Source organism: Xiphophorus maculatus, chromosome 6 (assembly GCF_002775205.1).
Source record: "Xiphophorus maculatus strain JP 163 A chromosome 6, X_maculatus-5.0-male, whole genome shotgun sequence".
Classification (NCBI taxonomy): domain Eukaryota; kingdom Metazoa; phylum Chordata; class Actinopteri; order Cyprinodontiformes; family Poeciliidae; genus Xiphophorus; species Xiphophorus maculatus.
The window spans coordinates 8,615,351-8,636,128 of NC_036448.1; the positions used below are offsets into that span (position 1 = coordinate 8,615,351).

The 20,778-nt window shown below is 42.2% G+C and overlaps 3 protein-coding genes across 3 annotated transcripts; 1 reads left to right on the forward strand and 2 right to left on the reverse strand.

Moving 5' to 3' along the window:
- Positions 1–207: 207 nt before the first annotated feature.
- LOC102217292 (TOX high mobility group box family member 4-A-like) lies at positions 208–5,535 on the forward strand. Its single transcript, XM_023335826.1, has 9 exons — positions 208–642; positions 728–793; positions 915–1,211; positions 1,304–1,549; positions 2,286–2,630; positions 3,485–3,565; positions 3,654–4,304; positions 4,689–4,831; positions 4,926–5,535. The coding sequence occupies exons 1-9, from the start codon at positions 538–540 to the stop codon at positions 4,987–4,989; spliced, it is 1,998 nt and encodes a 665-aa protein (XP_023191594.1). The 5' UTR covers positions 208–537; the 3' UTR covers positions 4,990–5,535.
- A 7-nt stretch (positions 5,536–5,542) lies between these two features.
- LOC102217047 (E3 ubiquitin-protein ligase RNF135-like) lies at positions 5,543–12,448 on the reverse strand. Its single transcript, XM_014472577.2, has 7 exons — positions 11,980–12,448; positions 10,569–10,886; positions 10,422–10,499; positions 9,435–9,516; positions 9,242–9,331; positions 8,435–8,485; positions 5,543–7,741 (listed from the first exon to the last, which is right to left on the reverse strand). The coding sequence occupies exons 1-7, from the start codon at positions 12,235–12,237 to the stop codon at positions 7,206–7,208; spliced, it is 1,413 nt and encodes a 470-aa protein (XP_014328063.1). The 5' UTR covers positions 12,238–12,448; the 3' UTR covers positions 5,543–7,205.
- Positions 12,449–13,834: 1,386 nt separating this feature from the next.
- LOC102216786 (zinc finger protein 674-like) lies at positions 13,835–20,778 on the reverse strand. Its single transcript, XM_005809245.2, has 4 exons — positions 20,422–20,778; positions 20,043–20,173; positions 19,066–19,159; positions 13,835–17,736 (listed from the first exon to the last, which is right to left on the reverse strand). Exons 1-4 carry the CDS (start codon positions 20,669–20,671, stop codon positions 16,763–16,765), a joined length of 1,449 nt encoding a protein of 482 aa, XP_005809302.1. The 5' UTR covers positions 20,672–20,778; the 3' UTR covers positions 13,835–16,762.

Here is a 20,778-nt window from a genome sequence, read left to right on the forward strand (position 1 = left end):
AAAACAGACATTACATTTTCGCTGGCCAGGAACTTGTGAAACATGTCCTAAATTATTCATTTTATTTAATTCTATTAAAAAGCGAGAAAAGAAGCTTTAAACCTCCCCGTTTCTTCGCTAATAAATTATGGCTCCGAGTGAACATAGTTAACCGTATCTCATTTTTACGAAAGTCCACTAACGCAGCACCAGCTTCTACCTCCATCCCCTAGAGGGCGCTAGTAGTATTACATCGACGAACATACTTGTTTTAGGGTCGCTTGTCAACTTTAGGCTGTTAAAAGACCAACACGTTAAATTTAATGATCAAAACGGACTTTATGTAGCTGTTGTTAACTATAAATCACATAAATATTATCTCATTTAAGTTATTTTAATATGTGTCCGGCTGTAGCAGCATGCTAACCGTCTGTTGGCTGCTAGTTAGCTAGCTAGCTGCTAGCGACTATTGATACAGATGTTAGCCCCAGTTTGTGAGCTGAATAGAGGAATAGCTTCTAAAAGAGTGTGATAGTTTGACTCGAGAAACAAGTCTAAATGGATCTCAAGTTTTACTCTGAGCTGGCGGATGACTGTCCTGCAAATGTTGACACGGAGTTTATGGACACCCAGCCATACGGCGGATACTCTGAGGAGAACAAGGTAACGTTACGTCCGAGGATGCCTGGTTATAAACCGTCTCCGCTGTACTGTAGTTAGTTCAATTTTATTTATTTATCTGTTGCAGTTTTCTGAAGGCAGCGACAGCTATCTAACCATTAGTGGAGCTGGGCATCATTTCCTATCAGCAGAGGTTAGCGAGTCACTTCATTGATGAACCATCTAATTTCTAGTGGTGTTTTTTAACCCATTCTCTCTCTCTCTATCTCTATCTCTCTCTGTGTGTGTGTGTGTGTGTGTGTGTGTGTTTCCAGATGCAGCAGACATTTCACACTCCTAGTCTCGGGGATGAGGTGTTCGAGATCCCACCGATATCCCTGGATCCAGACCAGGCTCTCAGCATCAGCGAGGCAGTGTCCCACTTTGACCTGACCGACGGCTCAGACGACACCAGCGGGTCTTCCAGCTCCAGGAGCCTGGTGAGCAACCTGGTGGTGGAAGCCAATGATCCGTCGTTCGCCTCCACCTTTGGGTCTCAAGGTCTGGAGAGGCTGAACCTCGGGACAATGGGTCAAGCTGGAGGGGGAGCCCTTCTCAGCTCCTCTGCCCTGGTGAGTTCTGGGATCAGTCAGTCAATCAATCAGTCAAATCTGAATGCTGTTTGAAACCTGGATTTTTCTTTCTCTCTTTATTTTCTCTTCAGGAGATGGGGAACTCCAGCGGCTCACATTTCAGCCGCTCTCCTCCCATGACCATCGACGTTCAGCTGAGCGAATTAGGTCACGGTCTCCTGGAAGGCAGCCAGCTGACCGGCATGAACCCGTCAGAACTGACGCTGGAGCTCGGGGGAAGTAACCCGGGCCATCATCCGGATGCGCCAGAGGAGCAGCTGCTAATATCCTCGTCTCCAGTCGGTTCCCTGCAGGATGAGGACATGGATGACTTCAAGGTAACGAGGATTATATGCGGTGGATTGTAAACGTTGTCACGTTCCAATCAAACTTCAAATTGTCTTCTTTTTGATTTATTGTTTTTTGTATTCAGTTAATCAAATAATTTGCTATTCCTACTTCAAAGCACTGAGACAATTTCAACAACTTGACTGAAAAGGTGCAAGTAGAAGCAGAAGGCTTATATTTATGCCTGTCCTTCTCATCAAATTAAACTAGAACACCCCTCCGTAAATCATTCCAACTTATAAAACCCCCAAACATATCACCTCTTGTATGTAAAATCACTTAACAAACATAAAATGACAGAAAACAATCCAAAACAGACGCATGTTAAGGTTTTTACGCCTGTAGCCGTCAGATATTTCCTTATCAATGTTTTGAAAACTCATATTGAACTACACTCTCATAAGTCTGTGCTTTCATAATTCCTAAGTTTAATTCCAACAACATAAAAAAATCTTTTTCTTTTCCTTTTTTTCTTTTTAGCACAATGTTTTGTAAATTTACATTAGAGATCCATTAATATCATCTGCAAACAATTGAGAATCCTTTTTTTTTTTTCTTGATTGGCCAACCCCAAAATTAAAAACTTTTCTTTCTTTTCATCCTCAAGTCCTGCTTTGTTTGGATCTATCACATCAATTCCTAATAATTTATATTACTGTTTTTATTTGTAACTGTCTGCTTCACTGATTTTTACATTTTTTTGACCCACCTTCTCTCTTCTTACAGAGAAGCGTGCTGGTGGACTCCCCTGTGTCCATCTCCTCCTCCCCGGTCCTGTCCCACATGTCTCCCTACCCCGCGTCCCCGTCCTCTGCCTCCCCGGCGGCAGCGGCCAGGCGGGTCGGAGGGAAACCCGCCGCTCTGGCCTCGGCAGCCGAAGCGGCGGCGGGAGGAAAGAAAGGAAGGAAGAAGAAGGATCCCAACGAGCCGCAGAAGCCCGTCTCGGCGTACGCTCTATTTTTCAGAGACACCCAGTCGGCCATTAAGGGCCAGAACCCCAACGCCTCCTTTGGGGAGGTGTCAAAGATCGTGGCGTCCATGTGGGACAGCCTGGCGGACGATCAGAAACAGGTGCTCCGTTTGCCTTCTGTTGATATCTGGAGGATTAACGTCTAGAAACAGGAACAGGGCAATGTGGCTTAGAAATAAAGTCAGATTTCCTTTGTGCCAGATCCGATTTTAGTCTTTTGTTTTTGTTTTTTTCTTTTGCCTGGTTTCTTTTCTTAAAAATGAAATGACAGAAAATGTTTTCAAAAATGTACTTTTATGTCAGTTATGGCTCCTGAGTTGAATGACGGAGAATTATAATGAGGCTACGAGAACATAGTCATATTAGCAAAAGGAAAATCGACTCAATTTGACCAGAAAAATCATTTTAAAATTGCAATATGGTTGTTTTTATTGAGAGTAAAGCTTATTTCTCAGCATCTGATGAGACCAGTCAGGTTCTGTAGTTCTTTCTTGGAAATAGACACAGTTGTTCACACGATTGTTTCAAATCATCAGCTTCTGATGCTGATGTGTTAAAACTAAATATTATCTGTAAAACATATTTTATCTTTTATGCTGGAGTTCTTATAAGATTCAGACCTTATTCTGGTAAAATTCAGAATTTATTCTGGTGATATTACAACTTCATTCTCATAATTATATATATATATATATAATATGTAACCTGGCCTTAATATTCCACTGCATTGTGGACCTGAACTCAAAGTCCAGTTAAACAGAAGTTGTAAAACAAGATGGCCGCCCTGGTTGCGCCAACATCTCTCTGACCTTTTGAATCCCAGGAGAAAAGAAAAGAAAAAAACAAACAGATTTTTCCAAGAGTTAAATTTTCTAAAACCAAAAATTCACTTAATCGATTAGATTGATTTCTCGCTCAGCTCTAATCCAGAACGACGGTTTGTTGTTTCCTGCAGGTTTACAAAAAGAAAACGGAAGCAGCCAAGAAGGAGTACCTGAAGGCGCTGGCAACGTACAAAGCCAGCCAGCTGTCTCAGGTAACGCCATGCTGTCCTGCGAAGGAACAACAAATCAGTGTCTCGCTCTCCCACTGATATCCCTATAACCTGGATTCCCTCCCTGCAGCCGGCCTCTGTGGAGATGGAGACCTCCCCCCCTGTGGTGGATCTGACCCTGGTAGCCCCTCCTCCTGCGGGCCAGCAGACCCTTCTCCTGCCCTCAGCCAGCAGCAGCATGGAGGCCAACATCATCCTGGACGTTCCTCCCCAGGCGGGCGCAAACCCAACCGGCGCTCTGAGCGCCGTCCTGCCTCCGACCCAGACCGTCACCAAGATCATCATCCCCAAGCATTTGCTGCAGGCCGGGGGCCAGGTGGTGACGCTGTTATCCGGAGGGGTCGGCGCCGTGCAGCCCACCCTCCTGGTGTCCAGCGCCGCCCGCCAGCCGCCGCCTCTGCAGCAGATGCAGAACGCGCCGCCCCCGCCGCGGCTCCAGCAGATGGCGCCGGCCCCTCCGCCGCTGCAGGCCAAACCCAGAGAGGGAGCGACGACGACACTGGGCCAGCCGGTCACCATGGCGGCAACGCCTCCACCTCCGCTCCAGATCAAAATAGTCCCTGCGTCGGTTCAGGACAGGTTGGCCACCAGCGTAGTCGCACCCAGCGCTACTGCTGCTGCTGCTGCTGCTGCGGCTACCACCGTGCAGCCGGCGCAAGACGGGAGTTCTGCTGCAGCTACAAGTGACGATGACATCACCGAGATTCTGGATTCAGACGAGGTAAACCTCTGTCTCCGACCAGCTTCCATGCAGCCTCCGTATTTCTAACATCGGGTTGCCCTGTCCACCATGTTGACCGAAAGGTTTGATCGATGTTTGCGAGTTAGGGGGCTTCTGAAGGCTGCGCTGGTTTGTAAGTAGGGATTAGAATAAAAAGCAGTGCAATACAAATTCATGCCACACTTTTCAGATCTAAATCTATAAAACAAAAAAATTAAAAAGTAGAGATGCAAGTTATCGATTAATGAGTGAAGTCGGTTAATTATGTGCATCCCTAATCCAAACTGTCAAATGCAACGATAATGTGAAACTCTACCGCACATGTATCGGTAAACGCACGATCTCCTGCTGCAGTGCAGCGTTCACATGTGCTCCTGTTTCCAGGACGTGATGGAGGTGAGCGCGTCCTCCGGCGCCGTCTCGGTGAAGAGCATGTGTGTGAGAGCGGGCTGCACAAACCCGGCCATCGACAGCGAGGACTGGGACCAGGAGTACTGCAGCAACGAGTGCGTGGCCACTCACTGCAGGTGTGTAGACGTCATCTCGTTTGTTTTTTACTTTTTGTTTTGAGCCATCAGAATAAAAAAGAAAATGTAAAAATTCCAACACGTTGTTTCGTAGGGATGTCTTCAAGGCGTGGTGCTCCATCCAGAACCAGAACCAGAACCTGGGGACGGTGAAGTGAAGAGCGCCCTCTACTGATCGACACAAACACAACAACTGAACTATATCAGTTACTATTTTGCTAGTAACACTAGTCAGCTGAAAAATCTGTTTTTGTGTTTTGGAAAACTGGAACAAAGATAAGTGGTGATTGTTGTCACAGCTTTGGATGTAAATTGCATCCAAAGCTGCTAGATTGTAGTTTAGCAGCGAGTTTTCTGGGGGAAGAAATGACAAGTGTCAGTAAATCCGATCCAGAAGTGGAGACGGCCAACGCTGTTACCGGAGGATCTAATGGCAGCTAGTACAGTTTGAAAAGTCAGTAACATTTTACTTTTTCTTTTTTTTAAGACAGAAAATAAATAAAAATCATTCCCAGTAGTGAACAAAATAATAAGCTCCAGACCAGCTTAGCATTAAATGCCTTCATTTGTTTGTATGTTTGGTATTTGATGATGGCTTCCCATGTGGGCTAATGCCTATTTTTTGTATGATCTTTTAATCAGGCTGTTTAGTTGTTTCTAAATTCTCATGTTTATTTTTTTTAAATAAACAAAAAAAAACTGTAGCAGAGGACCATTTGATTCTTTATTTGTTTTAAATTACATTTTTTCAGGATGAAAGGTTACCTCTAAATCTCCGGAAGCGAATTACGGAGCCTGTCGGTTCTCGTCAAAACTATTACGCTGTTTAAAATTTTAGATAGATATAAACCAGACAGTTTGAAACAGCATAATGGATACATAACATCGAATGAATATTTCTCTTATGCATTTCTGGAGTTATGCACGTCTTAAATTTGAGTTCTGGGCAGATGATTTCTTCCTGCCGTGGGCGGATGGCCTTTCACCGCACAAAAGAAATCAGGCTCCAGGTTCACCGCCGGAGATAGTTTTCAGAAACAACTTCCTTAAAAATCAACCCGAAACGGTTTACTGTAAGAAAAGATGGACGAGAAAAATAAATACAAAAGAACAAGTGACTTGAACAAAAAAAGCTTGTTCGTTTAAACCTCCAACCAGTACAAACTTTATCCCAATTGTAAGCCAATGGAGCAGACGTCTCCAGACGTAACTACGGTCTCTCCTTCCTCCACCCTTTTCCATTAATATTTTAAATTTGAATCAACCTTCTTAGTTTTCCCTGCACGTGTAAACTTCTTGAACCCATTAGGACCATGTGAAAGCAGTGAGTTGGTAGTTAGTATAGTTTCACATCCAAGATGGAGACAAGTTTTATACGTCAACTCCCTCAGCAGTGTGGCACTTCTAATTGTGTGGGTTTATGGTCGAGAGGGCTTGTTTGGACAGTTTTGCAATTTACTGCCTCTCAGAAGGTCAGAGGTCATTCCTGGATGAACTGGAACAGATAAATTCCTTTGGGAGGGAAAAAAGTGTTTAGTTCTCAAACCCCCATCCTGGTTTTCCTTCCTGTGACTTGATCCCAACGCTTCAGGCTGGAATCAGGAATAATTTATCTGAAATCCCACAAGAATTGTTTGGTTATCTGATAACACTATCAGATGACGAGAATTTCTTTTTGTGAAACGGAACCCAGGATTTTCAAAGTTGTTTAGATAAAATTACAAGATTTTACTTTCAGAATAATCTAATTAATTTTCTTATGAATTGTTTAAATCATTGTAATTTGAAAAACTTTTTGTGTCAAGTATTCTGTATTTTGTTCATGACTATTAGGGCTATTAAAAATTACAATAAAGTCAAAATAATACAAAAAGTAACAGTATGAGAATAAAGTCATATTCCGAGAATAAATTGGTAATGTTACTTTGTTCTGGTAATGCTACAACTTCATTCTCATATTATTTCAACTTTACTAACGTTAAATTATGACTTTATTCTCGTAATTTTATTTGATTTTTTCTTACTATGGCCCTAATACTCCATCATCACTATTGTATACATAAAGTCAATCAAACAGTGATTTAAAGAATTCCTTAGAAAGTGAATTAGATTATTCTCAAAGTAAAACCTTGTAACTTTATCGAAACAACTTTGAAATGCTTAAAAAAAAAACCTTGGTCCATTATAAAAAAATAAATTCTTGTTTTAATTTTATTTTCTTAGCTCCGTCGGAAAACTTAACATTCGTATTGTGAAAAATAAAAACCCAGAAATGTCTACTTATACAATCAAAACCCTCTATTTTAATATTTGTTCCTGAGCTGTAATGAAGCGCAAGGCCACCAGGCTCCATGTAGTTTGAGTCTTATTGCTTTCATGAAACCTTCACAATGGAGGCTCTGCTGGGCGGGTCGACGTGATGGAGGCCCAAACCCAAACACACAGGCTGCGTCAGCTCCGCCTTGAACTCGTGCAGCAGCGTCTCGGTGGAGCCCACGGCGCTGAAGCCGATTCTGCCTTCCTCAAAGTTCACCTCCACCGCTATTCTGCTGCTGCGCAACGGTCCGGACAGAGCGGTTTTGTGTCTGTCGTGGAAGGCGAACAGCTCGCCCTGCCCGCTGTGGGACAGGCTCCACGATTCCGAGTTGTGTCCGAATGCGCTGCTGCCGTCTCTGCTCCTTCGCGGGACGCTCCGGTAGGAGACGGCGATGTCCCAGCAGCCCTCGGCCTCCACCTCCCAGACGTGGGCGCCGGAGGAGAAGCACGGGGCGGAGAGCACCTGCGGGGCTTGGTCGAAGCGGCCGTCGCTGTTGGGATAATGCAGCGCCGCTCTGACTCTCTCCACTGTCCGGAGGTCAGCAGAAAGTCCAAGGAGACGACTGGCGGTGTCCAGGTCCAACATGACAGTCCCTGACAGAGCAGGTTTTGACAGAGGGTCACACTCACACATTCCCACATCTGTGCATACATTTAGAGTATTTTTTCTCAAACTTTTTCAGGCTGAGGACCACTTGACTCATTAACAAACTCTCACCGACCACTTAATCTGACACGGCTGAATGAAAATATGAGTCTTTTAACTCATTGTCTTTGTTTTTTTGTTTTTTGCCTTTGTAATTTAGAAGCATAATAAAAGAATAACAGAATTTTGACAAAAACAAAAACATTTTTTCTAACCCTGACATAATTTTGTTTTAGGTGATGCATTTAGCCAGCAGGGGGCGCAGCGATGCTCACCGCCTCCTCACCGTCACATCCCACTCAGCTCAGCCGCAGACCTACAGCAGATCTACATGCTATGCATCACTAATAGTGTTTTAAAAACAAAAGTTTTGCAACTCACCCTGAGAAACTGAAAAATATTCCTATGGACATAAATTCCTCCGATCCTATAAATTGTCCTGCTGCTCTCGTTTCTGATTCAGCTTTTCTTTTAAGCAATTCATTTGTTATTATTTTTAAACACAATCCTTTGGTAGGCTAACTGCAGCATCGTACTTTGAGCTCGCCTCACGGCAACTAAACGGTTGTTTACACGCAATACCTTGCTGACCAGCAGGGGGCGCCGTGAGTACCACCTGATTTAAAGGGACACATCCATACCTTCGTCTTTGTCTTCTGAAAGCCTCTTCAGAGGATGATCAGCCATGTGTCCTATGCAGGAACAAGATGGGACTGAGTCAAAATGAACATGAGCTCCACTTTAAAACTGTTCTGTTTTCGGGGTTGAATGATGATAAAACACACCTTTAATAAAAAATTGGAAGCAAATATTTACTGAGAGCAGGCTCCAAACTATTTACATTGACAACGGATGCAACTTTGAACTTTCTGAGATGTATGTAGACAAATTATGGGGGTGCCTTTGTTATGGATCAGATCGTTTACACAAGCACAAACGTCTGTTAAAAGCAGAAAATGCCGACCAGAAATCAGTTTTCTGCCATAGCTCTGGCGCCCCTTCTAGCGTAGCACCCATACGCATCACAAACAGTGCATACCCACTTTTTGCGCCCGTTGCTGTTACATTTTTGAGATGTGGTGCAACACTAGCAGAGTTTCCCTAAATCACTTGATTTCCTGCCTTTCAAACTCTCAGACTTTTTTTTACTTTTCAAGGTTAGCTCAAACTTTCTGAAACGTCAGAAAGTTTGAGTCCTCCCTCACTCCGAGTCGACAACTCTCAGGTTGAACATAACAGCCGACGTTTTTTAAAAATGTTTGGATCAGAAAGTTGAAACTTCTAAACAACTAGTTGTTTTTCCATCTCTTAGTCTAACATTCCCTATTTACTAAGCATAACCTGGACACGGAGACTGACGTCTTTTAGTAGACGTGAGCTAGACATCTTTTCATCATCGAACCCAATATTGCTGGCTCTGATGTGTGTGTGTGACGGCGGAGTTTCACCTGCGATGCTGGAATAAATGTGATGTACACGGCTCTGCTGCCTCTCCAGCGCGTCCGCCAGCGTCTGGTTCTCCACAGAGTAGCTGTAGGCTGGTGAGAAACAAAACATGGACGTCAACGGTTTTATCTGGTAACGCAGAACGATCGCGCCCGGTTCAGGGCCCGGTTCAGGGCCCGGCATCGTCTCCCTCACCGTAGTAGAGAACTATGAACCACAGAGAGAGCAGGACCACCGTGACGCCGTTGAGACGATCAAGAGGGTTTCCTTTCCGTTTCTGGATTTAAGAAGAAAAAATAAATAAATTGAAATCTGACTGGCAAAGACATTTTGTGAATCATAACATTGTTTAAAATATAAAATGTAAGGTAAACTTTATTTCAGTTACACAGATCAATAAAGGATCCCAACAAATTGTGTTAAGGTCAATTTTATGCTCAAATTAAATGCTTAACCAAAATATACAAAGAAAGTTACAAAAAAAAGAATTCTAAGAAATTTTCCAGCTGCGTTTTCTGGCATTTAGTAAATAGAAATAATTTTGGTGATTCTATTTGACCTAAAGCAAGAAAGGTTTAGTCTACCAGTGAAACAAAAATGTGTCTCTTTCTACCAAGTGTGTGAAAATTTACTGTAAACAATGTTTTCCAAATTTAGGCTTTCAATCAAACGTTATGTTGCACTTTATTACAAAACTGTGCAGTTTGAATATCAAGCACTTTCAAGGACTTTGTGCAGAAATCAAGCACTTTGCAAGTCTTGAAAACACCTAATTGAAACTCAAGCCTTTCGAAGGATTTCAAGCACTTGTACGAACCATGCTAACATAAATTAGTCACGTTTCAGTCATAAATTTCGATTAAGTTTCCTGTGATTTTGAGTGACACCAATTTCCGCTGCAACTCCAGTTTTCTGGTGTTCTATGGAGCGTCTCCGTTGACGTCGCAACACTTGAAGACTGAAAATTGTGTCCATTCTTCTGTGCAAATTAGCCCGGGTACAGTCGGATTGGGTGGAGAACATCTTTGAACAGCCATTTTCAACATCTCCCAAAAGGTTTCGGGCCATTCTAACACGTCTTAGGATTTAGGCTTTGACCTAAATCACTGCGTTGTAGCTCCAGTTGTAGACCTTCACTCTAAGTCTAACCAAACCCAGCGAGCTTTAGAAAACATCACCTACCTCATATTGGCTGCTTACAGCATCTATAGACTCTTTCATTTGCTGCTGGAGCGTCATAAATTGCTGGTCCATGTGGTCCTGTTGAATACAGATACCCCGATCAGCTTTCACCCGATGATGCTGCTGTAGGAGCGACGCTGAACTCACAGTTAGCTGTCGCCGCAGGACGGCGGAGGCGTCCGAGGCCGAGCCGAGCCGCTTGCTCTCCAGGGCGCACATGTTACAGATGTAGCGCCTGGACGAGCTGCAGTAGTACCGCAGCACCTGGTCCCGGTGCTCCGGGCACTTCCTCTCCAGCAGGTCGCTGAGCGGATCGACCAGGGGGTGTCCGGTGAACGCCCGCAGCTCCAGGTGGTCCTTGGCGTGCTCTCTGCACAGCGACACCTCGCACTTCAGGCAGGACTTGAAGGCAGCGGTTTTCGTCTCGGGGCAGCAGTCGCAGTAGACGCATTCAGCCAGCGTCTCCTGCGAGGAAGCGATCGATCAGCCAGAGGTCAGAACAGATACACACGGGGCTGCAACTGACGATTATTTTAGAAATTGATTTTTCTGCCGATTATTCTGGTGATTAATCGGACGAGAAACTGGAACACTGAACCTTTTTCGTTTCAACTTTTAACTCTATTTTATACAAGATTAGAATACTTAAAAAATGTTAACAAAAACACAATTTAATTGTTTGTTTAAAGTAAGAAAACATACATTGCATTGCTTAAAATGCAATAAAGTAGCATTGATTGTTTGTAGTAAGGCATCTGCATACTGCTTACATCCGCAGATGTTAGAAGTATGTTTACTTCTAACATCTGCAAGTCAAACTTTCTGCTTGACTTGATGTTTAGTCGAGCAGACCTCAACACACTGTAGGACTGATCTGTTCATTAATTTTTGATTAACCTATTAATGATTGGATAGCAAAGGGTACTTAATACCTTTCTTTTACAGAATTTGAACCAATTGAAGCTAAAGCTATGCCACTTGAGGACTTCAGTATAGAACAGATCTATAGACAAAGAATGTTTTTTTCTATCATAGATGTATTTTTTGTACAGTTTTGGCTTAATTACTGCTTTTATAGAATAGACTGGAGGAAATTGCTTACTTGCTGACAAGCTACTCCATCCAAGGTATAAATAATGCATAAATAAACAAAATAATAATACACAGTATGTTGCTCTTTCAATGACTGCATTTTTTTAAAGGCTTGATACTCTAATGATTAATCTATTGCTAAATTAGTTGACGGTTATTCCAATAATTGATTCATTACGATTAATGTGATTAATCGTCCTCCTAGATCCATTTTCCGTAAATCAACTCTGCTTGGTAAACAGCACTGAAACATCTACTTTATTATTTTTTTTAATGTTTTTTGTTGCTGTCTTGTTCTGTAAATGCAACATGAAAGTACCGTGTTGAATAAAAATCAAATGAAAGTTAGAGGCATAGGTATGTCGTATGCATGTCCGACTTCAAAGAAAGCTGTAAATTTATATCAGCCAAAAACAAAAACAACAAAAACAGCCTGGTCCGTGCAACTGAATTATTTAACACATACCCTCCTCTTCTTGATCAACCTGAAGTCCTCTGCGATGCTGGCCAAGGCATAGCTCTTCTGTAGCTCCACGACCTGCCCAAAGTCCGCCCTGCAGTCCGGGCAGCGGAAAGGTGAGTCCGTGGAGTGGTCCAGCAGGTTGGTCAGACAGTCCAGACACATGCTGTGTCCGCAGGGCAGCTGGCGGGGATCCTTGAAGGTGTCCTGACACACCGGACACCTTAGCAGTTCCCCCCACCGGGTTTGGTCTGCATCTTCCATCCTTGACCCCGCTGTTGCTGAGCATGAGTAGAGTTAACTACAGGGATGTTCCCGCCCTGCTGCGCTGTTGATTTGTTTACCACTATATTCTGGTTGTTTAGAATAAGTTATGAACTCAGGCACAGAAACGCGGGTTCAAAGCGGCGTTAAAGGGTGGCTACATCGGTGCTTTTGGTTGAAGTTTAGAGTGAAAGTGAAACTCACAGCTCTACTTCCTGGTGGGGCGGGGCCTACTAGGTCACGTGACGGTCCCAGTGAAAGCTAGAATAGCAGTTTTTCTTCTCGCGTCGTTACGCGGATTTGTGAATATTTATTGTCTGGACACAAAAAAGTAGTCCAGTGATATTAGCATATTTTTTTTTCATTCTTTTTCTTAAAATTTGCAATTTACGTTGAGAATTTACGTCAATGAGAAATCCTACAAGCACGTCGTCTACAGGTCATGAACTACGCAGATAAAAGCGTGGCTTAGGACCATACGTCATCGCGTCCGCCATATTGAGAGTGGCAGATTTTATAGAAGTAGTTTTCTTAAGAAATTAAATACTGAAGTTTACATTCAACAAAAATGTTCATCATTTTTACATAGAATTTGCTAATTTTATTGAGAGTGAACGATATCTAGTAATCAAAATAAGGCAGACCAACCAATCTGATAAAATATGTTTAAATGCACAACTAATTCTAGTTCTAGCACAATTATTTTACAGTATAATTTAACACAAATAATAATAATACAAGTACTACAATTGCTTAACACTATAAACACATTTACTAGTTATGAACAAATTAATCAAAAGACAGATGTGCAGCATTTTTAACTAAGGTTATGTAATAATTTCCATCATATATTATAATACACTTTAATAATTAACAGACTTACTTTTTACTCCTACATGTAAAGAATGAGGAAATATTGGAACTGAACTAATATACCAAGTGTAATACCACGTTAAAAATGTTTTTTATTTTTTAACATGGTATTACGTTAAAAAATACCACGTAATATTTTACGTATTACGTGGTATACGTAAAATATTACGCATACCACGTAATATTTTACACAAGCTTTGAAAAGCTTGTCCATTTTCAAAGCGCAAGCTTTAATCTGTTAGGATTTCACATTAAAAACTTTTTACACAAATAAAATACTGAAAAGTGTTGTCAGTGTTAAACTCACCTTAGATCCAAGTTTGCAGCTGCCATTTCCATTTCACCTTTATTTACCAAGAATCGCTCAATGAGATTAAAAAAATAAATAAAAAAAATCTGAAGCTCTGGACAATTCAGCATCACAGAGCCGGGTTTAGACACACCTTCAAGCATCAACAGGTTTTATGTGCATCTACAAAAACGTGCTTATTTTAAGTTCTTCTAAAAGTAAATTAACTTTCTAACCTATACCTTTTTGATATAAACTTGCAGTGAATTATTTTTTATTTTACTGCAACACTGTCATCTTAAACGGTTTTTGTGAATGGGGTTCAGTTCATGTCTGGAGAGTTTTAAATTGCTTAAAAGATCACAAATTACACAGCAGTTAACACAATGTCATGCTTTGATGCGTTCAAAGTTGAATAAATCTTACACAAAATTCTTAGGTTTGACAAAAACAATTTATTTACCAACAGCAGTTAAAAAAAGATGAAAAACGGACATTTGTCAATATAAAGTGTACATCTTGAGAACCATAAAAACTTTTGAAAAAGTCTTTGCAAAGCACACATAAGGTTAGATTTATCATTCGTTTAGATTTAAATGCGTTTAAAAATAAAAACCCATCAAAAGGTGAGCTTGACAGCTCATCAAGGCCATTCAGACACGAAGTTATAATCTCATGACAACACAACCAAGAATGTTCTCAAGATTGCAATTTTTTTCTGACCCGACTAAATCCAACAACATAAATGAGATGTTTTGAAGAACATCTTGAGAGATGAATGGTGGGTCAGCTGAAAAAAATTCCTGAACATTCACTGGAGTAGTTCATATTGCAACCAAATGCCATATTTTAACTTCTTAAACCTGCAGGTTTGACCGAATCCTTGAGCAACTTTAAAAGACAACCAACGTCTGAATGACCGTAATATATATTCAGTAATCTTTAAGCAAAAAACCCCATAAATGTAAGGTAAAAAAAAAAAAACCAGTAAAAAGTAAAAAACAAAAAAAAAAAAAACATACACAAGTATACACATAAAGTTTAGCATCTCAGAAACTGTTTGGTCCCGTTACCCAGATACCCTTGCTGTTGTTCTCCAGGCGCAGAGTTCCTCGTGCAACAACAGACATAACACTGATTTCCACTTCCTGCCTCAGTATTTGCTGCAAACATCTAAAGTGGGCAATATGGCATTTTAAAAAAATCTTTTCATTTACCAACTTTGTTCACAGAGTAACTTCACCTTCATATCCACATGTTACTGTTTCCTCCCTTTCCCATCAATAAACTATGGACTTAAGACTTTATCATTATAGGTTTTTCTTTGTGATTGGCTATTTTTATGATTTATTGAGATACATGTTCATACAAACAGTCACACACAATAGAACTACGCTATTTTCTTAAAGCTTTGTATTTGACATTATTTCTGTCTACTTTGGTTCTGATCTGTTTCCGCCACTCGACTCATAAAATTTGAAAGACTATGACTGGTTAATAAAAAACAAACAAGCAAAAAAATGATCACAGTAACCACCATGGTCCATATAAACAGTCATGTGGCAGATGGCTCCATTTCATACTCGAAAAAGTCGAGGACACACACAAAAAACAAAAAGAAAAACAAACTATACAGGAGCGAAGTGATCAGCAGCTGGAATAAAACTAGCGCTTAGGGAGTTAAAGCTAACAAGAATTAATAAAGTAAGGAAAGCAATGACATAGCCTTTCATAGGATGGTCATTAGCCTGGTTTGTTATAGAGAACAAAAAACACACATATGGCGAGAAAAAAAACAAAACTCAAAATGGATCGGTTCAGTTTGTACAAAGCAAAAGCAAAAACAGGAACTAAAACAACCCGTCTAAAACTGCAAGTGAGTCTGCAGAGTGCATAGCAACCTGCTGCACCTATCCGATTGTGAGGAACTATAAGCTTAAAAAAAAAAACCCTAATAATCTGAAAAGCCATCAAAGAAGGTCATAAATCATGTGACCAAAGACAGTGACCGTTTTCAGTTGGACGTAAAATTTGGACCAACAAACAAATGCAACGATTTTTTCTTTGAAGGAAATCAAATGAAAGTAGGCCTTAAAGTGTTGTGACACAAAACTGAAAGCAAATGTTATAAGTTTAAGGAAAGGAATGGCCATTTGGCAAAAACGAGAATGTCAGCGAATTGTTAAGAAATCTACATTCAGAAAACACAAAGGTAAGTCATCAGATTCATAACAAGTCAGAGCCTCTTCCATACTCGTGTTTCCACAAACAGAACCTCATTAGCTGCCTGGTATGATTGAGAAAGCACCAATAAAAGTGGCATTGTGAAAGAAAAGAAGGCCTGGAGGGGAACTTAGTGGGCCCAGAGAGAAATGAGTGAAATTAGTGTCAGATATCTTATATTTTAAAGGGTAAAAACACGCCACAGCTTCTTCACAAAGTCCTGTGAGTTGTTCTGTGTTGGCAAACCCTGTCCAATGTGCTAATGGGCGACAAAGGATGCGTCTCAAAGGTCCCGTGACGGTAGCCCCGGTGCATTTTCTCTTAAAACCGTTGGGAGGCTGACCAATGCCGTCGCAACATCAACCCACAAACTGCCAAGAGAGCTAACCATTACCCGAGTCAACTGCTTCGACTCAATCACGACCGCACTGTTCAGCTCAAGAGTCCTCTCAGAAAACGCACTCTCAAAATGTTCTAGCATAAAGTGTTCTGCGAAAGGGTCAAAGTTTTTTGGAATTAGTTAGTTTCAAAAAGCCAAACTATGTTCGTGTCACATCCGTGTGGATTTTAAACCGATTTTAAACATTCACCGATTCAATCGCATTTGCTGGGCGTTAAGAGTTGATCTGATTTACTCTTCCTCGCCCCAGAGCTGAAACTCAATGACCGGACAAATCCAAGAGGAGAAACAAGTAAAAAGTAGAAAACCACATTCAGCTGGATTCAGACAAAAATGACCCCTTGACACCAGTACTGGTGTCGCTACAGTAGAAACAAAATATCAGGAGCTGATATGGATTAGATACAGCTTAAAGCAGAGGTCTCACACTCGTGGGTTCAAGGGCCGTGTCGTGCAACTTTAGGTGTCTCTTTGCATTCAGCACACCTGGTTCCAAAGTTAGCTCATTAGCAGAGCTCTGGAGAGCTGGACTGAATGTTAGGGACGCAGTTTCACCATTGAAGTCAAGTGTGTAGGACAAAAGACGCATCTAACAGTTGCAGGACTCCAGCCCTCGAGGAATGCAGTTTGAGACCTTTGATGTAAAGTGTCCTTTCTTCTGCGTTAAGGGACGACAGTCTCCATGAGCAGTCCAGTGTTAGCAGTCTGAGGTAGACAATGGCGCGTGACCGCCGCCGCCTTCACAGCGACAAGCCGGCGATCTTTCTGAATGAGGGCACGAAGAAATCGCACTGGCTCAGTTTGTGTTTCTCCATATTCCTCATGATCCGGAACATCTTCCCGCAGGTGATGCAGCTGAAAGGCTTCTCTCCGCTGTGAAACCGCAGGTGCGCCTTCAGATTGTCCCGCAGCCGGAAGCTTTTGCCGCACTGCGGGCAGGTGTGCGGCCTCTCGCCCGTGTGGAACCTCAGGTGGCGGCGGAGGCTCTTCCTCAGCGCGAACGTCTTGGAGCACTTGGAGCACCCGTACGGCTTCTCCCCGGTGTGGAAACGCTCGTGGCGCCGGAGGATCTTCCGGCGCTTGAAGGCCTTCCCGCAGTTGCCGCAGACGTATCCGTCGCGGGAGTGTGTGACGATGTTCTGGAGGCGCCAGACGTCGTTGTCGCACCTCGTGAAGCAGCAGAGGCGATGGCCAGTGTGGGGACCTTGGTGCCGACGCAGGTCTTTGGGGATAGTCCTGCCGGATTTGTTGTTTGCGTTGAGAGTTTTCGCGGCGTCGTCACCCTCGGTCTTTATCTCTGGTATTGTGAGCATGTTGACCAGCTGTACCTCGCAGGGAAGAAGCAACTTTTGATCTGGAGAGGTGAGCTTCAACTTCATCTGCAGATGGTTCTTGGAGTCTTTCGGCGAGTGGATCCGCTCCCACACGCCGACCTGCGCTGGGGTCACGGCCCCGTCGGACGGCGACGGGCTGTAGGCGGTCCCCTTGGCCGTGCTCACACAGGCTTGCTGAGGCTCAGCTTGAACGGGCTCCTCTGAACTCTCAGCTTTAGGAGCCGAAGAGTCTGGCGTAAGGATTAAGGGGCAAACAAACTTCACCGTCTCCCCAGAAGCCGTGTGTCTCGTATCGGGTTGAATCAGAAGCGGCTTCTGCTTAGCGGGTGATATCTGGGTAGATCCACACTGCGATGTTCCAGAACCTTCGTCTGCAGAGACTGAAATACAGCACAGTTTCTTTCATTGTTATGCTTAGTGCCAATATACACAAGTTCTCTTGCAAAAGGACCCTTTGACCTTTTTCATATTTTGTCCCTTTATGACCACAAACTTTAATGTATTTCATGAACCACAGAAAAACAATGTGTGATTGTGAAAATAAAGGGAATATATAGCTTGGTTTCAAAATGTTTCACTAAAATTAAATGAAAAAAATAATAATAGTGAAACCATGTGTTATGTTTCTCTCTCTACCCTAAAAGGCTTTTAAAAAAATCAAGCGCAATAAACTGCAACTAGATGGGATATTTTCACAAATTTACATTTTTTTCTTGTTTTTTTTTTTTTTTAATGAGGACGAGATCTCGAAAAGGATTTAGGTATAATCTTTGACTGGGACATTTTAGTACATGAATACGATTTGTAATAAAAGTAATAAAAATAAAATAAATTAAACCAGGCTGAATTTATGCTGAGATTATTGCTGCTTGCTACTTATTTAATTCCTGAAGACAACCGGTTGTTATGGATATATGATTTTTGTGTCCTTGCTAACATAACCATATCTACTGATAACACATAAGACCGGCTTGGGTTACACAGTCGTCCATAAACGCATACAACACCTTCTAGTGAGGGTGCAGAATGAGGAATATAAAAAAAACAGTACCTCTGCTAAAAAATGAGTTTGTGTTTTACACTGCACCATTGGGTGTTAAAAATCTTTCAATATATAACCGATAACCTCCTTTTGTCTTAAGGCTGAATGAATAAATACAACTCGGCTCTGGTCTCACCTGGAAGAGGTGAGATAATATTGTGATATTTGGAAGGTGCTTCCAAATATCACAATATAGATACAAAAAGAAGCTGGATGCAAATGACCGCCACACTTTTCAGATTATCAGCCATGTTTCCCGTCACAGATATGGACCACACTGTGCTAGCTTCTCAGACAAAGCGGTGAGAGGATTTTGTGAAAATGTTTAAGAGCTTCAAACAATTTATAAGAAGCAATAGGACTGAAAGGCAAATTCCAAATGTGAAGTTTCTGGTGTAGTCGACAAGTAAAGTTCAGTACAGCATTAGACTTGAAAGTATTTCTACCATTAGAGAAATAAAGTAAAGCTACAGTACAATTACCAAACATGATTTATATGAACATATTGCATCCCATTTCTTACCAGTAGCTTACTGTAACTGTAGGTGAAACCAACAGTGTGAGGAGTGTTTTTTTTTTTTTTACTCCATCAAGATCCTTTTATTCTTGTTTTCCAAGAATAACAGAATAATAATAGCAATGTTCATCAGTTCATGCGAGTGCTTACCAGGTAAAATATCCTTAAGTTGACCGTCATCATCAATGAGAGAGTCGAGCTCGAGGCCGCTCAGCTCCAACGCATCCACAGAATCTGCTTTAACCTGATCAAATAAGAACAGAAAACAATAGAACTTGTTTACCAGACCTACTGAGATTTCCTGTTTAAAGGCAACACATTAAAGTAGAATGAAATAATTTATTTCAATGTTATTTGTGATGCTCATTTTCTGATCGGCTGCCATGTCAAACTCTTTAAGCTGCTTTGCTCCATAAGCTAGCGTCTAAAGCAAGAAATGTTAGTGGCTTTAACAGAAAAAAACCAAAGGAACTGCAGGAATAAAATAAAATTTGATTTGACTAATATGAAATATTACATATTTTCTTATAATCAAAAAAGGAGATTGTGATAAAAAAAAAAAAGTAATACCTGGTAATAAACCCACCACAAATTGTCAGATAAAATTTTCCACCACAGGACTCATGGCCATCTAACATCAGGCATATGAGGCAGCATTTATGCTAATGTTTGTAATAATTATTGAATGGTGGGTAAAAAAAAACATTGTAAGAATTGATGTTTCTTAACATATTTTGTAGCACTGTCTGTAAATGTGCAAAAGGGCTCCACCGCTGGAGGTCAATGCTCTTTGGGGAGCCATGACATGGAAACGTTTGGGAACCCCTGTACTAGCTCACTTGCAAACAAGTGCAAGTACTGGTTACCTAGCAACAACTTCTTGAGAACAATGCCACATTGCCTCATAACTTCTTAAAAATAAAACAGCAGCAGCAGCATGGAGTGAAAACTGTGGATAAAACAGGAGCGGTTATGTCACTACCAGTTTGGAAGTATTTCAGATATTTAAAACAAACAAAAAAACCGTAACAATTATCGATATCGACCGATATGAATGCTCACATCGTGATACGTTTCTCAGCGATATCGTCCAGCTCCACTTATACAGGCTGTAAGCCCCCACCGACCTGATCCTCCTGAGGTGCCCAATGAGGGTCAGTGTCTTCAGCCAGAAGGACTTCGGACGGAACCAGACCGCCCTCCACTTCCACATTATTGGTCTCCCACAAGCAACTGGCACCAAGCAGAAGGGAAGAGTCTGGAGAGTAGAAGAGGGGGAGGGGTCATGACACCGAAGGAAATGTATTCTTTAGCGACAGAGATTACTCGGAGAACTAATCCGGTTCTGCAGGAATGACTGATGCAGGCAAGATATGCGAAAATGCACCGATTGCTTTAAGCATTTAAGCACACAAAAAAAGTATTCTTCGGGTTTCATCATGCACCGAAGCGCAGCATTAATCCTATCCCATCATTGTGCATGAAAGTCAAAACACGCAAACCCACCGAGCTCCACCGTTGTCTTGATATCCTCCTCCACTTGCACGCCGACGCTTCGCTTGCTGCCCCCGTTCCACACGGCGCAGAGCGACTCCACGCTTACGTTCCGCTGCTCTTCCTCTGCGCGGCCCGCGGCCACAGGCTCCGCTCGGAATCTGCTCTCAAACAGTTTGATCAACTCCACCGACGCCGCCTTGACCAGAGCCCTCAGCACCGTCTCCACCTGCGCCTGGATGTTCACGACGTCCGCAGACATTTTGGCCCCAACGGCTTCACAGAAGTCAAGAGTTTATCCCCGAAAAACCCGTCCTAGGCGAAAGTCGCCATTTAGCATTTATTTACCAACCGCAGCCTGACCACATG

Coding starts and splice junctions, on each gene's coding strand:
- LOC102217292 (XM_023335826.1), top strand. CDS start 538: ATGGATCTCAAGTTTTACTCTGAGCTGGCGGATGACTGTCCTGCAAAT. Junction 1,212..1,303: donor TTCTCAGCTCCTCTGCCCTG/GTGAGTTCTGGG, acceptor TTTTCTCTTCAG/GAGATGGGGAACTCCAGCGG. Junction 4,832..4,925: donor TGCGTGGCCACTCACTGCAG/GTGTGTAGACGT, acceptor GTTGTTTCGTAG/GGATGTCTTCAAGGCGTGGT.
- LOC102217047 (XM_014472577.2), bottom strand. CDS start 12,237: ATGGAAGATGCAGACCAAACCCGGTGGGGGGAACTGCTAAGGTGTCCG. Junction 10,887..11,979: donor GGTTGATCAAGAAGAGGAGG/GTATGTGTTAAA, acceptor GCTTCCTCGCAG/GAGACGCTGGCTGAATGCGT. Junction 9,517..10,421: donor CTGTAAGCAGCCAATATGAG/GTAGGTGATGTT, acceptor TCTTAAATCCAG/AAACGGAAAGGAAACCCTCT.
- LOC102216786 (XM_005809245.2), bottom strand. CDS start 20,671: ATGTCTGCGGACGTCGTGAACATCCAGGCGCAGGTGGAGACGGTGCTG. Junction 20,174..20,421: donor CAAGACAACGGTGGAGCTCG/GTGGGTTTGCGT, acceptor TCTACTCTCCAG/ACTCTTCCCTTCTGCTTGGT. Junction 17,737..19,065: donor ACTTAAGGATATTTTACCTG/GTAAGCACTCGC, acceptor GCTGTATTTCAG/TCTCTGCAGACGAAGGTTCT.